General features: G+C 37.3%; 1 protein-coding gene and 1 long non-coding RNA gene across 12 annotated transcripts in view; one reads left to right on the forward strand and one right to left on the reverse strand.

Moving 5' to 3' along the window:
• Positions 1 to 966: 966 nt before the first annotated feature.
• LOC110346358 (uncharacterized) lies at positions 967 to 5,096 on the forward strand. Its single transcript, XR_002390348.2, has 4 exons — positions 967 to 1,109; positions 1,225 to 1,372; positions 2,512 to 2,653; positions 3,934 to 5,096. It is a non-coding gene; the product is annotated as an uncharacterized LOC110346358 (long non-coding RNA).
• Positions 5,097 to 5,144: 48 nt separating this feature from the next.
• Pde1a (phosphodiesterase 1A) overlaps positions 5,145 to 15,143 on the reverse strand; it is a 309,018-nt gene continuing 299,019 nt past the window's right edge. For 9 of the 11 annotated variants that reach the window (XM_004868172.3, XM_087201204.1, XM_087201247.1 and 6 more), the window contains 2 exons: positions 9,630 to 9,746; positions 5,145 to 7,655 (listed from right to left, as the gene is read on the reverse strand). In XM_004868172.3, the coding sequence (XP_004868229.1) occupies positions 9,673 to 9,746 (74 nt within the window). In that variant the 3' untranslated portion in view covers positions 5,145 to 7,655; positions 9,630 to 9,672. The remainder of the gene's footprint in view (positions 7,656 to 9,629; positions 9,747 to 15,143) is intronic. The other 2 variants (XM_087201212.1, XM_087201245.1) reach the window with 1 other exon arrangement.

Below are 15,143 nucleotides of genomic sequence, written 5' to 3' on the forward strand. Positions count from 1 at the left end.
GCTACTCTGGGTAAAATATGTCAGTATTTTGTTCCTTACCAGTATATATACTCCTGAGTTCCTTGTCAGTATATTTAATTCTCTCCAGGGATGTAGCTCAGTGGCGCCGCACCTCCCCGGCAAGCTCAAGGTCCTGAGTTTGATTCCCGGTACCAAAAAAAAAGTATATTTAATTCTCAAAACAATATTTTTTTAATTTTATTTTTTTAAAGAAGATGTGTTTTTTTTGTTTTGTTTTGTTTTTTTGGTACCAGGGATCAAACTCGGGACCTTGCGCTTGTGAGGCAGGCGCCAGAACCACTGAGCTAAATCCCCAGCCCTCCCAAAACAATATTAAAAGGTTTTAGAAATGTATATTCTACTTCAACATATCAAATTCAACCAAAAACAATTAGAATATACAGTGTGCAACCTATGTTACACTGTGGAGAAAAATGTAACAAGACATATAACCCTCTGCCTGCTGGGAATGCTTAGTGAGTCTTGCAGGCTAAGAGAAGAATATTATTTCAATGCTCTCTTAACAAAGCACTGGAAATGGTTTTAAACAAAGGGATTGCATGCAGTTTAGTTTTATAATCAGACAAATACAAAAATATCATAAAAAGAAAGTATTATAGATGCTTGATTCTCTCAGAAGGAAAATCGTGATTTTTAATTAATGGACCAAGAATTATAAAACAGGAGTTTGGAAGTTTGAAGGCTCCCAGAGTACTGAGATTGTAGGTGTGTGCCACCATCCCCAGCATGAAATCCCAAATCTAATATTTAAGCTGAAAGCACCAAGTAGTGGACACTTAATCACATGCATGTGTACATACACACACCAAGGTAAAATTAACCAGTGCTTGATGCACCCAAAGACCTTTCTTTCTAAATAGATGTCATTTTTTTAACCTGTTTACAAGCTTTCATGTTATCCACAAAAAACTGATTTTTAAAAATGAACTTCAATTTAATGTCTTTCAGGATGACCACCTAAGAAAATGAACATATTTATTTCTACATTCGGAAATAATTAGAAACAATGTGACAGTTTATTAAATAAAGTTGAAGTAACAAGAACCTTCCTTTAACTTCCAAAGTCAAAGATTTTGAAGAAAAAAATGGTAGTTTTAATTTATTTCTTTAGGGGAAGAGTTGTTTTTTGTTTTGTTTTGTTCTGTTTGTACTAGAGATTGATCCCAGGATCTTCAACTGAACTACTTCCCTCTCCCTTTTTAGGTTTTTATGTTGAGACAGGGACTCGCTAAGTTGCCCAGGCAGGACTTGAACTTGCAATCCTTCAGCTTCACCCTCCCAGATGCTGGGATTCTAAGTATGCACCACTGTCCCAGCATAGGAGAAGAGATCTTTATCTACTCTCCAAAAGGTAATTTATAGGACAGTATCCACGGCGGGGGCTGGGAGCTTGACTTAGAAAAAATAATTCTGGCTCTTTGTACAAACTTTTACTAGCTATGAATTTTCATAATGTTAAATTTTTCTTCCCAGTGTGTATACCTCAGCTTTGTTTATCTGGGCGCATTATTTTTTAAGGGTTGTCATTATTCATCCTCCAGAAATTTATCAAAGTTGTGGCTCATGGAGCAACACACAGTCTTTTAGCTTTGTACCTTCTCCCAGGCTACCCTGTGGAGCATTCATTCAGAAAAATTTAAAGGTCCTTCAGGCTGGGGAGGGCTATGAGAATCACATGTATGCTTCAGCCTTTTCATCATGAGAAATCCTACACAGAAAACACACACGCACGATTATAGTTGTGGTGAACATATGATGGAACAAAAGCACAACACTCAAAAAGATACAATATAGTACAATATGTGGGACAAGGATGGTGGTCTCCATGCAGAAGAATTCGCCCAGCCAAACCCACTCACCCAAATCCTTGTTACTTTGGTAAACCAAAGAACTAGAATTATCTCATGCACTGTCCCAGTACACACATCCTTTGGCCCCTCAGGTCTTCCTCAATACCTACCCTTTGCATTCATCTTGCCCTCCTTTCACACCTGGCCCTACAGTCTGGATGAACAGAACATGGAACAGGCATCCCAGCTGCTCTCTTGCTCATCTTCCATCCTGAAAATACACCCCACTCCTTGTGCCTTCTATAAATCAATCCCAGCCCCGTTTTCTATTGTTCCTTTGTATTTTGTGTTTCCCTAACTCAGATCTCTTGCTGCTTCCACACTGAGCAGCAGCCCTCTCCCTTACACCCTTGGCAAGAGTGAAACATTAAAGGGAACATTACTTCTGTTTACTGCCCTTCCCTTCAACTCCTTCTACTTGCACTTCCAAGGCTGTCTTCATAATGTTATCTAAATTCCTGGGTTTACCAGAAAAGCTGGTAGATAAGAATAAAACACATCTAACGTTTTTTGAAGGTTGTATTTGTCACTTGTGAAAGTGAGGTTCCCCTTTGTATGCTGCAAAATTCAAAGTACTTGATAGGCCAATAAAAACAGAACACTTTTTGTTGATACTGTTTGTCAAATTTTGTCTTTGTAGGATTGTTCCAAGCCCTCCTGGATCTGCCTCTAATTATGCACATAGGAATCATGCTTCACTAATACAGATATGTACAGCCTGGTAAAGGACACTGGAGCCTGGACCCGTGCTCCCATCCCATGGTGTGTGTTGATGAATCTAGGTGAGCACACAGGTATCAAATGCATTTATTCAGCACCTCCAATTTGAAGAAAGACAATCTCTCATTTAAGTGCTTAATACAAGTTTATTTTTATATTTGCAGTGCTAGAGATTGAATTTAGGTCCTGTGCAAGCTAAGCAAACCCATTACTCCTAAACTACACCCCTAGCCCTTACTAGGCATTTAGGATAATCTGTCTGCTATTTAATTACTGTTTGTAACAGTAACACAGAAAGCATCAAATATTGATGTAAAATACAAATTCCAGTTTTATAGGTAGAGATGGAGCTTGAGATTATTTCTAAGAGGTCTCCAGGTTAGGACCATGCTTTGAGTAGCAGAGCTCTACAGTAATTCATGGTTTAGTAACTGGTTACAAACGCACACACCGTTCACTATTGCTCATTGGAAATTCTGCCAAGTGTCTGCAAAATAGAAAAAAGAGGAGAAAAGGAAGGGCATGGATACAGTAGGTACTGAAGATGAGATAAAAATCTCCCTGGGGCCCAGGCAGAGTTGCCTATTGTTTTTGAGAGGCAGATTTCCTTAGATTTTGTATCTGGGCTCCGTTACTTACTAAATGCATGCATTTACCCAAATTATCTTAGCTTCCGTGCCACGTGTTGTCCCCATAGATGGGAATGATACTGCTTCAAGTTTTCCTTATAGGAGCAAAAGGGATAATGTAAAAAAATAACATGCAGTACTGAGACTGTAACAAATTAGAAAAACTAAATCACTAAATCTTTATCTGAGAGAAAAATGTATCAGATGCAAAGGAATAGAAATGTATGTTAATTATTTGAAATTCTCTACAAAAAGATGATAAGAATATCCAAAACATTGAGATGCTCATTTTTTACTCTAAAATATATTGTCTTTTTCTGTCTGAGTCTGTACTAAATGATGGACAAGCTTGCAATATTTAAAAAGCAATTAAATGTAGTTCAAAAGGCTTAATACAGGAAATACATGTTCTATATATGAATTATATTTCTAAGTAAAAATCTAGCCTTAACGAAAGCTTTATGACAGTATGTGGAAATTTATCCTGTAATCACATTTCAAGTAAAGGTGATTTAATTTAGTGTCATGTATCTGATGAGTAGATCAGTTTTTGCATTTTCAGCGAGAGTGCTTTGGCATCGTAGTGGTAATGCATAACATACCAATTATTCTCAGTTCACTTAAATGAAACTCACTAAACGTTCACCTTGGCTTCATACCTTTGCTGCTTTATTCTTCTCTATTGTTTCCTTATTTACATTGCTCTTTTTCAGAGTTTTCCCTTTTGTGCTTCTGTCCTGCCCCATGTGTATTCAGTGGAAAGAAAACATGGCCTTTGATACCAGAGAGACCTAGAACCAAATCCAATGTGGATCCCACCTTTGAGGACCTGGGTGCACTTGGACAAGAGTCTTTCTCTAAGACACAGTTTTCTTTATCATTTTCTGGGTTATGGTAAAAATTACAGGTAATAATTGTTAAGAATTTGCATGGAGACTACACATGGAAAATAGGCATGACTATGAGATTTGGTATTTATGAGGCATCATTGAAACATATGGTGAATATTTAAATTAAAAATTTATTATGGTAAAGGACACATTGCCATTACAGTACTAAGCCCCCTCACAACATTCTCCTTTGCTTCAAATGCCCTTGTCCCGTCATTCTTGACACTTTCTGAAGCAGTTTGGGAAGCCCTCTTTTGTGAATGCATTGTCATGGCTGCCCCAACATTCTGAACTGACTCTAAATGATCATTTTGAGATTAAGGCAGGGCCAGAAGTCTCATGGTATCAGATCCAGAGAATAGGTGGATAAGGACACACTGCGATGTTTTTACAAGCCTACCTTTGGATGGGTGACCCTTGGCAGTAGCATTCACCAAATTTTTGATCACACCTCATAAAGACTCACAAATGAGGATTTTCATTACTGCTTCAGAAAGTGACAAGGATGATGGGTTGGCTAAGTGTGTTCAGAATGAGGGTGAATGTTTTGAGGGAAATTAATGGCAATTTGTCTTTTATTGTAATAATTTTTTTATTTAAATCTTTATCGTATATTTCACCTCCTAAGTGTCAGTTTATGTACCACCTGTTTGAAATCTTCTTGGAAGCTTTGTAGATGGAAACAAGTTCTGCCTGCTTGAGTACCCAAATGTGTTTTATTTGTACTTACTTTTATACTGGCATCTTAGCTACTGTATATAAAGTACAGTAGGAATAGATTGTCTGCTCTATAAAACTTGAAATTTCTATAGAAAAGATTCTAACTTCTATATTTACATGCACACCATGCTTCTATCTTGGAGTTTACACATAATGCTATAATAATAAATATTTGATAAGTATTTTCTTAATAAAGCAAAATAACTTTTTGGCAAAACATCAGTTTTTCATTTGGTCTGCTTCTGGTTTCTCCCAATTTCTCCAATTTTTCAATGTCTGGCCATAATGAATCACATTAAACACCAAACGTATGATACTGTCCAACAAATATGATTTATTTAGCAATCATATACAATAGGAAATACAGAGAATTACAGCATAATGAAAACACAAGAATTATAGATTGTCAAGTTAAAAATTAAATTAAAGAGGCTCTGGTTAAATGAAAGGCATATGACCTTGCAGGATATATATGTCAATCAGCTTGGACTACAAATGCAAAGCAGGATATTCCAGGTACAGCAGCCTAACTCATCAGCCCTCTTTGGAGACTGGACCCCACGTTGGTGTTTGCAGAAGGGAGGATGCAGGTAATCTCCACCTAACTTCCTGTCAGATAGTGCCAACCTCATCCAACTTTCACTAAATAGTGCCAAATCACAACTGTCTTACAGAGCGAGTGGGAGATGAGGAAGGAAGTAATATGGAAAATGAAAAAGGGCAGAGGGATAGGGAAGGTGGGAGGACAGGGAAAGGCTAGGTGCCTCAAGAAGCATGCCAACTCTGAATACAAGGCATGTCTTCCCCACTCCTTCTGCAAGGGCAGCCACAGGGCTTTGTGAGTCACATACCCTGGAAAAGTAGGCTCAAGCCCAAACACAGAAATTGGTTCAAATCTTTATATTCCTCTATTTCTAATATCAAAGTATAGAGATCTTAATGTATGAAGAGGAACAAAGTGGATGCTTCAAACACCATTGGAGAAGTGGTGTTGCAATGTATTCCTCCCTCAGAGAGTCCACAGCTTCACTGAAAGAACTGGCTCAAGTAGGAATCATAGTAATTATACTTCCCAATCATGTTCTATTTTAAATGCAGAGTATTTTCTGGATGAAAAATACCTCATCAAAAAAAAAGACTTTAAAAGCAGTAGTTAGAGATTATCCATAAATAGAAATAAAAAGTTCATTTTTAAAGGACAAAAACTCACCATGATGTGCATTTCTATAAATCTTCCCCCAGCACATTATTATAGATCACTCTTTACTGCTTACATTTAAAAATATCAGTTGTATTGTAATTTCTATGATACAATTCGGTTATTTAGCTGTGTTCTGCACAAGATTCAGAGGAAACTAAAGCTAAGGATCATATTCACAGAATGTTTAAAAGCATTTTATACTGTCCACACACAAATATATCTTAAATTACAATGATGCATACTAAATATGCATGTAGAATATGGCTTACACTTGAAAAGAGATCTAAGTGTGAGCTATAAAATCTCACCACTTAGGCTGAAAATCTTCTGATTGCATCCATTTCTAGTATTGCTGGGCATTGTGGAACCCAGGAAGGAAGCAGGTGCAACCAGCAACTCGTTAGAATGGATGGATTCTCCTCCTTTCTGTCAGGTAACTGATGGCTATTCTCGATTCTTTCCATCCTATTTCTACCTCTCACACAGACAAATTCACTTAAGCTCACAGTCATTGAAACATTCGTACAGTGAAATGCTGTAACACTAAATGGTGCTTGCCCTTTCTTGTCAGCTAATAACAAATAAAGGTAGTTTTTCAATTTGTAGCAGAGGGAGGGCTTTGCACATGCTCAGGCAACACATGACAAGAGGCAGGACTTCTGAGGGTTGCAGTTTGTTTTCCTTCAGTAAAATTAAACAGTCACATCAAATAATGTTATTTCTACAGAAAAGTGTGGGCTTCCATTTCTACAGACATTTTTAAATACATGTACACACATGAACACAAACACTTTTTGTGTTCTATCCCTTGGCTTGTAATGTATTCTATTACATCCAGATGGGATCAATACCCCAGAAGACAAATTCCATTCTCTGAGTGTCCATCTCCAGCAATGGCTGTTACTGGGTGCTCTTGGTAAAGTGTAACTTCATTGTGACGATGCTGTGTAGGTGATGCAATCACAGGGATGAGGCAGCTGGTGCCAGGCTTCAGGTAAGGCTGCGCTGCTGCCTTTTCCCAGCTTAAGCTTTACACTGAGTGTCCATCGGGCTGCTGAGCCACCCACAGTGAGGGTACCCTTGCCACGTTCCAATTCAGCTGCAGCTCCTGGGCAGCCCTGACTCTCCTTTTGTTCCCATGCATTAAAATAAGGACAATCTAAACAGCCTGTTCCCTGGTGCTGCCAAAAAATATTTTTTTCCACTTCATTCTTTTGCTTTTCTTTAAGACCTTTAAAAATTTGCATTTAGAGCACTCTTTCAGAAAATGCAAGAAAGTACATTTAAAATGCTTCATCTTCTGCACATGTGTTGTACAGCCACATGACAGGGTTAAAAGTGAAGCAAATTTAAAACTGCCCAACTTTTGTCTTAAAAATTTCTCTGACTTGATTGAAGAAGGCCAAATTGTGAAGAAAATAACAATGGTAGAAGCACTGGCCAAAAGCTCCCATAGAAACTTCAAGGTATTTATTTGACCAGTTACTAGCTTAAAATGTGTGTTCTTCTTATTCCTTCTACAGGAGTTCATTAAAATGGCCTGATCCAGTTATAGGCTGAAAGAGAACATAGTTTTGTGGAAAATTGAGGACTTAGGATGTTTTTTAGTGCTGTTTTCATCATCCTGAAATAAAAATCAAATGAAAATGAAGAACAAAGAAGGGTCAGATATTGGTTAGAGGATACAAAATTTCAGTTAGCCAGGGAGAATAAGTTCAAAATATCTGTTGTACAACATGGTGACACTAGCTAATAACATTGTCCTTAACATTGTATTCTTAAAAATCGCTGAAAGAGTAGATTTTAAATGTTCTTACCATAAAAAAATTATATGAGGTTATATATATATATGTGCTAATATATATAATTTATTATATATGCCAATTAGATCAATTTAACCATTCCATTAGGTGTATATATATATATTTAAAGCTACATATATGTGATAAATATATAAATATATGTCAATTGAAAATACAAAGGATAGAGATCATGAGTTAGTCACATATAGGCACTGATTACTGTGTGACGATTTCACATTTTACTTGATACACTTTGTCAAAATAAGGGATTTATCAGTATATAATAGATATAGATTTTACATCAGTTAAAATTTACTTCCTATTTCTGCTGTGTGTATGTGTCTGTGTATGGGTTTTATTCCCAATGAAAATCTTTTAATACATGGGTCATTTTCATAAATATACTGGTAACCTGCATTTCATATAGTTTTCTAAAAATATCAAGAAATATTCCAGCTCCATATCATAAATGCTTAGGAAATCCTGATCCTAAAGTTCTTTCTTTTTTTTCTTTTTGAAAGGACACACTATACACTGGCTCAAAGGTATCCTCTAGGAAGGAATCTTGCCTAATTTTGTTTTACTCAGCTGGCTAATGATACTTATTTGCTAACAATACCCTTTGTTATATAAATTATCTATAATATTCCACTGCATTAGTTTTCCCTAAAATATTCTTCAGGGGTTTAATATGTATCAGCCGAGGACACTTCTGAAATGACCATGGGCACTAAAGGTAGTAAATGTGTACTTTTAATGGAGGTTCTGGAGAGGAAATGTAGCTAATTTTAAACAATATGTTACAATTGTTAACTATGGAGATGGATTCTAGTTGCTGAAGGCTACTTTGTGGCCTGATGTCTTCCCAAGCTATGTATAAAATAGCAATTGTAACCATCAACTATGTAATTGCGGCAAGGACTCACTGGGATAACACAGTAAGATGGTCACCCTGGTGACAGGTTCGCAACTGTCTCTGTAACTCAAGAATACCAACTATAACATCTCAAAGGCTTAGTACGGTGGGTGGCCTTAACATTTTCCTCTGGCCCCATTACCCCAACAGCAAGATTCATTATAATTCTTGGGTTTTGTTTCTTTTTTTTGCAGGCATTAAGACATCTCCACTGTGCCTTCCTTTCTCACTGCCAATACTAGTTGGGGTCTCTATTTAGAGAACAGAAATATCAACAGACGGGCTTATTCAAAATTCAGATTTCCAAGGCATCCCTCCCAGAGTTAATAATTTGGTAGACTGGGGCCAGGGATTTAGCTCAGTGGTGCTGCAGCCTGCCTTGCAAGCTGAAGGTCCCAAGTTTGATCCCTAGTACCAAAAATAAAATAAAATAACAACAATAATAATAACAATTTGGTAGACTGAAAGGAATTCTAGAAGCTGAATTTTTAAAAGCAGTATTACTAATGCATATGCCCATGATATTTGTTTCATGACATGTCTTTGCTTTTATCAGCAAACATAAATGTTCATGTTCCCTTCATGAAATAAAAATAAGAAACTAGTATAAAACCTTTATATTTCCTACATAAGTTAAAAAATGAACCTTCACATACACTATAGTATAAACCCTTTATATTAGTATACACTATAGTATAAAACCTTTTTTATTGGAGATATTTAAATTTTAGCTGGTAAGGTTTTGCCTCAGAAAACTGAACCCAGGGATTGATAAAAAAGAGTTGACAAGAGAATTTAAAGAAGATACCTTTGTCTTAAGGGTACTCTATAAACCACTCATTTTAGAAATTAGGTTTCTTGACCAAAAACATAAAATTACCTCTCCTGTTTAAAATGACAGAAGCCTTCAAGGTGTTTCAGTCCTACAGATGTGTGTCAGAATGTTTTTCTTCAGTGTTTGCTAAGTCTTCTGAGTTCTTATGAAGACCAAGTTCACCTAAAAAAAAAAAAAAAAAAAGCAAATACAGACAAAAAGAAATTGGCCTTTGAGAAAATTTAAGAATTATCAGGAAATGGAAACAATTTGTAAAATGTCGAAGACTTCATTTTACAATGGATTTTGTACACATTTCTCTGAAGATACTAAATATTTTCTTTTTAGAGTGTGGGTCTATAGAGCATAACAAATGTTCTGGTGATTTTTTTTTTTTTTTTTTTTTTGGTACCGGGGATTGAACTCAGGACCTTGCGCTCAAGAGGCAGGCGCGGTGCCACTGAGCTAAATCCCGGGCCCAATTATTTAACTTTTGAAGCTGTGATTTAATCTGGGAATACAAAATGATGTAGATGAGACATCATCATTTACATGTAAAATTTATGCATATTTTTCAGGAATATTTTAATTGAATTCTTTTAAACAAGCCCTCTAATGACTAGTGTCTTTTTACCACATATCGATTAGTTGGTAAGAATTTAAAACAAGGGAGGAGTACGAGTTTAGCAATGCTTCAGTTTAGTAACTTCTGGAGAAGTTGCAGAGCGTTGATCAAAAATACAATTATAGGGGCCGGGGATTTAGCTCAGTGGTTCTGCCGCCTGCCTCAAAAGCTCAAGGACCCAAGTTCGATCCCCAGTACCAAAAACAACAACAAAAAAATTATAAAGCAAAAGGTAGTGATAAAGGAAGCTTACAAGATACAAAGTAAACATAATAAACAGCAATTACCTTTTGAGTCAGCTCCTCAAAATGTATTTCAGGAAATATTTATGTATGATGTAATGCTTTTCCTTGTCTGAACTTTAATTGAAGATGTTTCAATAACTAAACTTTGCACCAGTGAACTCTGATATAATTTGTTCCTTCCAACATACTTTGTAAGACTGTCGATTCAGTTGTGGGATGTTATTGAGATTATATAGCCAGGGGTCATATAGAATCACTAAACACATGTTTGTTCCTTTAAAATACATTCAGTAGGGGAAACTTATCTTCTGTTTTAAGATCAAAACATCAGTCCCTCACAACTTTTCTGATCACTCTTAAATAATAAAAACTATCTTTTGATTATGTTAAGTGGCCAAAGACTCAGCTCAGACATGAGAAGGTCTGGTCATATATTATACACAGCAAACAAAGGTAACACTTCTTTCCCATCTTAGGTTTGTTACAGAGCCCCAAAATGGGGTGAGTGTCTGTTTTGTGGCAGAGCTGATGTTCGTTTCATTTCTTGTTTCAACTCTTGCAAGTGGCTACTTTGTGTTCCTGAGCCGGTTCAAGGCAGTAAGAGCCAGGTTCCCACTCTTGCCCTTTGAAGGTCAGCTTTGTACTCCCTCGACCCAGCAGGTGGCAGAGCTGAGCCCTTTTTCTTCGAGCGCACTCATGAGCTCTTCAGAGATTTCTCACCCTCTTGGGGAGGCACAACAAATTCTGGTTTCTTTCCAATGTCCAGAGCCCATGGGAATTTGCTAGTTCATTTCCAGCTTCTGTCTGCTGAGGTCCCATGAACCTTCCAAACTCGAATGTGACATTTGCTTTGCAGGAGACCCTCCTCCTCGTCAGACATTTGAGCTCACAGGCTGAAATGCACACAGGCGACTCTGTAGGCTCATCTGTCACCATCTACCTCTTAGATCTCTCAGGAACCGGATTTGATTCCCAGTGTCCTCTTAGCTTCCATTCTCTTCAAAGGTCCTGGAAATGTTCTTCTCTTGATTTAGGATGAAGAAGAAGCATTTCCGTAACTTTACCAATAGCAGTGATCTAGTTAATGAAATCCTCCTCATAAATTCTTTTACAAACAACTTACCCTTTCATTTGTTTGAGTTGTGGGAGGGTTCTAAGTACTCTTTGACTGTCTTTTAAATCTTTTTTGAAATTCTTGTCTCAACTCATTTTGTTTCCTGACATTTGTCATCTTTGAGTCTTGATTTAAACTTTGATTTAATATCCTGTTACTTAAGACCAGATTAGAACAGAACAAAATAGTCTAGAACAGAACAGAACTGCAAAAAGTGACAAGAACAGACTGAATTAAAAGAAAGGAATATAAGTATTTAATAAGGTTCAATGATTCTCAAAAATTTTGAGAGAACATTTTGTAGTCAGAAAAGGACACGAAGGTCTACACACCAAAAAATACTCTTATTTCTAGTGGATAAGGAACTCAGGAGTAAGGAAAGAATATTAGAATAAAATGCTAACAATGTAGTAATTATAAAACAAATAAATTCTAAATAATACATGGATTATATCCAAGAGTATGTATATGCAATTAGAAAAGTAGTAATTAAATACTAAGGCCAACTTAAGGTAAGAGTTTTGCAGCACTAAAAATGTATCTTCTTCAGATGAGATTGGGTGCCTTCAGAGTGGTATGGCTATAGACTATCTTCTTCAAACTGTAAAATCCCAGTTGTTTTCAAGGATACATAAAACAATATTGCCAAGCAATGTTATGGCACCTAATAGCTTAGGAAGACACTGAATTAGAGTCTGCAATAAATCCAAATCACATTACTTTTAGTTAATTAAACTTCAGTTGTGGAAGCCTTTACAATTAACTTTGGTAACGCCACTTCTAAGCTACTGTCTTAGTTACTTTTCTCATTGCTGAGATAAAATATTTGACACCCAGAGTTAAAGGAGGAAAGGTTTATTTAGCTCACAGCTTGTAGAGGTTTCAGTTTGTAGTTGGCTGGCTCCAAGGGAGGGTAGCATGGCAGAGGGACATCACACAGGAGAAACAGTTTATGGCAGGGAGAAGGCAGCAAAGTAGTGAAGCAGCACAAAAGCAGCAGCAGCCCTTTTTCTGTCCCTTATATTCCATCCAGGCTACCTACCCTTAGGGTACCCACCCATAGGGCAGGTAGCACTCACACCCAGGGTGGGGCACCCTAAATCCCAGCATCACACACCCTAGATCCAGCCACATCTGAAAAGCCCCTATGATCGCATGAGGCTTTGGATGGGACATCTAGACACAAGCCATAACAGTCACTCTTCGTCCTTTATTAAAAGAATCACATTATTTTGATATATTCTGCAAGAAAAATTATTTGCACTGTTCAATCGTTTAACAATCATTTTAGATGATATTCATAGCCGAAGGGTGGTCTGTGTCAAAGAACTTAAGAAATATCTGTACAGTCCACGGTTCCAGACATTTTTGAACCATGCGTCAGTCCCTCTTTATATAGAGTCTAAATTCAGCAGAGAGCAGGGAGGGGATGATGTTCAGGGCATGGACAGAACCACTAAAACAAACAGCAATACTGTGCGTGTCACTGATCCTGGCCCTCAACCGCACCCGGAGCTCGCTTCCATTCCCTTAGAAGCACAGTATGTTAGATTCATAGATGATGTTGACGATACTTCAAAGGAGTAATATAAGGCACATTATTGAGGGGACATTAAAGACTCCAGTTCTCCAGTGATATCATGGGCTCATTTGAAAAATAACGTTAGGATACATAATTACATAACAGTAACCGACACCTTCTGAACACCTACTAGGCAGCAGCCACTAGTCTCAGTGCTTTGCTTATCTGTGTTGTACACAGCAGCCCTGTGAGGAGAGTAGTAAGAATGGAAGCCGAGAAGTTGGTGGACTTATCTGTCCAAGGTCTTAGAGCTACTGAGTGGCTACCTCTCTTCAACAGTGAACCAGATTTTTGACCTCTAGTTCCATTTTCCAAGCTACATTCTGCATACTCTGTCACTCCTGCCATATCCACAAGCCACTGGCTCTCACTTGCAAAACATTTTTTCTAAACAACTTCACATCCATTCCCTTTTTGAAACAATAGAAAATAGTAATTTACTGTATCATACATAGTATTCCTCCCCTAAAATAACTAAATTTGATATGCTTTTGTATTTTTCTAATATATAAAATTTACAATAAAAGATCACATTTCTATGGATATAAAAACATGATTGATTTAATTTAATAGAATACATTGCATACCTATTTTTTTTCTCTAAGTCAACAATCCCTGCCTATGGGTAGGAAAATCATCACTATAATTTGTACCTTGGACATGAATATCAAAGGGATGCCTGGCTACCCCTAGGCATTGTAGCCAACGTGAGTTTGAGGGACAGAATGCCAAACTATCTCTCAGAAAACTACTCCAGTTAATCTTCCATGTTTAGCAGCAACATCAGATAGTATTTGAAAAATACTTAGCACAAACTTGGTTTGTGCAGCTACTTCAACAGAAACCACTAGTTCAGAGTTACTCTGCATTCTCAGTTCTTCACAAGAAAAATACCTCTGGATGCACAGCTCAAGCTGCCACATGTCTACTTTGCTTCAGTTTTATTTTCATCCCATTATGTAGTTTATGCTGCCAATAACTATAATGAATTGATCAAAAGTCACATTTACAGTCACTGGAGAAATGCAGTACATGGGGGAGCAGAGCTCTGGATTCTGTGTGGTGTTTTGGGATCCATATAATTTGCCTTCAGCACAGGGAAAATATTTTTCCTCTTAATTTACATGTACCTGGAGAAGCAAAAGTTACATTTCCTGTCTTTTTCTTGAGTGTTCATAAAAGTAACAGCAAGAGAAGAAAGGCCCACTGGGCAGAAGTAGAAGGCAGGTTGCTACAGCGAAATTCCGCGTCCCTCCCAAAGATGCAACTCTGACCTATAAAGTTGGAAAAAGTAATACCTTATTTGATAAAGCGTTACATGAGATACAAATCAAGAAGTAAGTTATTTCTTCTCTCACTAAAGCAAAGTCTAAACATCTAATTTGAGCTGGGCATGGTGGCACATGCCTGTAATCTCAGCACTCTGTATTGCTGAGCTGGGAGGATCACAAGTTCAAGCCCAGCCTGGACAACTTAGCAATTTAGTGACCTAGTGAGATTCTGTCTCAAAATCTAAAAATGCTAAAAAGGGCCGTGGATGTAGCTCAGTGTGAAGGCCCAAGTACTATCAAACACACACACACAGAGGTATTACATGAGGAGTTCTGCAGGTGATCTAGGGAAAATGAAAGATTTGTACACACATTCATCCGCCAATTGGTGAAATTGTACTTGTTAGGAACATAATACGTCAAATAGAAATCTTAATGTTTAAATTCCATTGGAACTGAAGAGTTTAAACAATGTGGGAGTTCATGAAGCTGGGTACTTGAAAGAATTCAATCTAAAATTGTGCCTACAGGATGTGTCTGTTTTTGTAGTATACACATAGAAATTTTTCTTTTTCAGCACTGGAGATTGAACTCAGGGCCTTCACACTGAGCTGTAGCTCCAGCCTTTATTTTTTTTATTTTGAGACAGGGTCTTGCTAAGTTGCTAAATTGCCCAGGGTGGGCTTAAACTTGTGATCCTCCTGGCCCAACCTCCCAGAGTGTTTGGGTTACAGGCGTGCAGT

This window comes from Heterocephalus glaber, unplaced genomic scaffold (assembly GCF_053883595.1).
Source record: "Heterocephalus glaber isolate CG9 unplaced genomic scaffold, H.glaber_assembly_v1.0 deba00000347, whole genome shotgun sequence".
NCBI lineage: Eukaryota > Metazoa > Chordata > Mammalia > Rodentia > Bathyergidae > Heterocephalus > Heterocephalus glaber.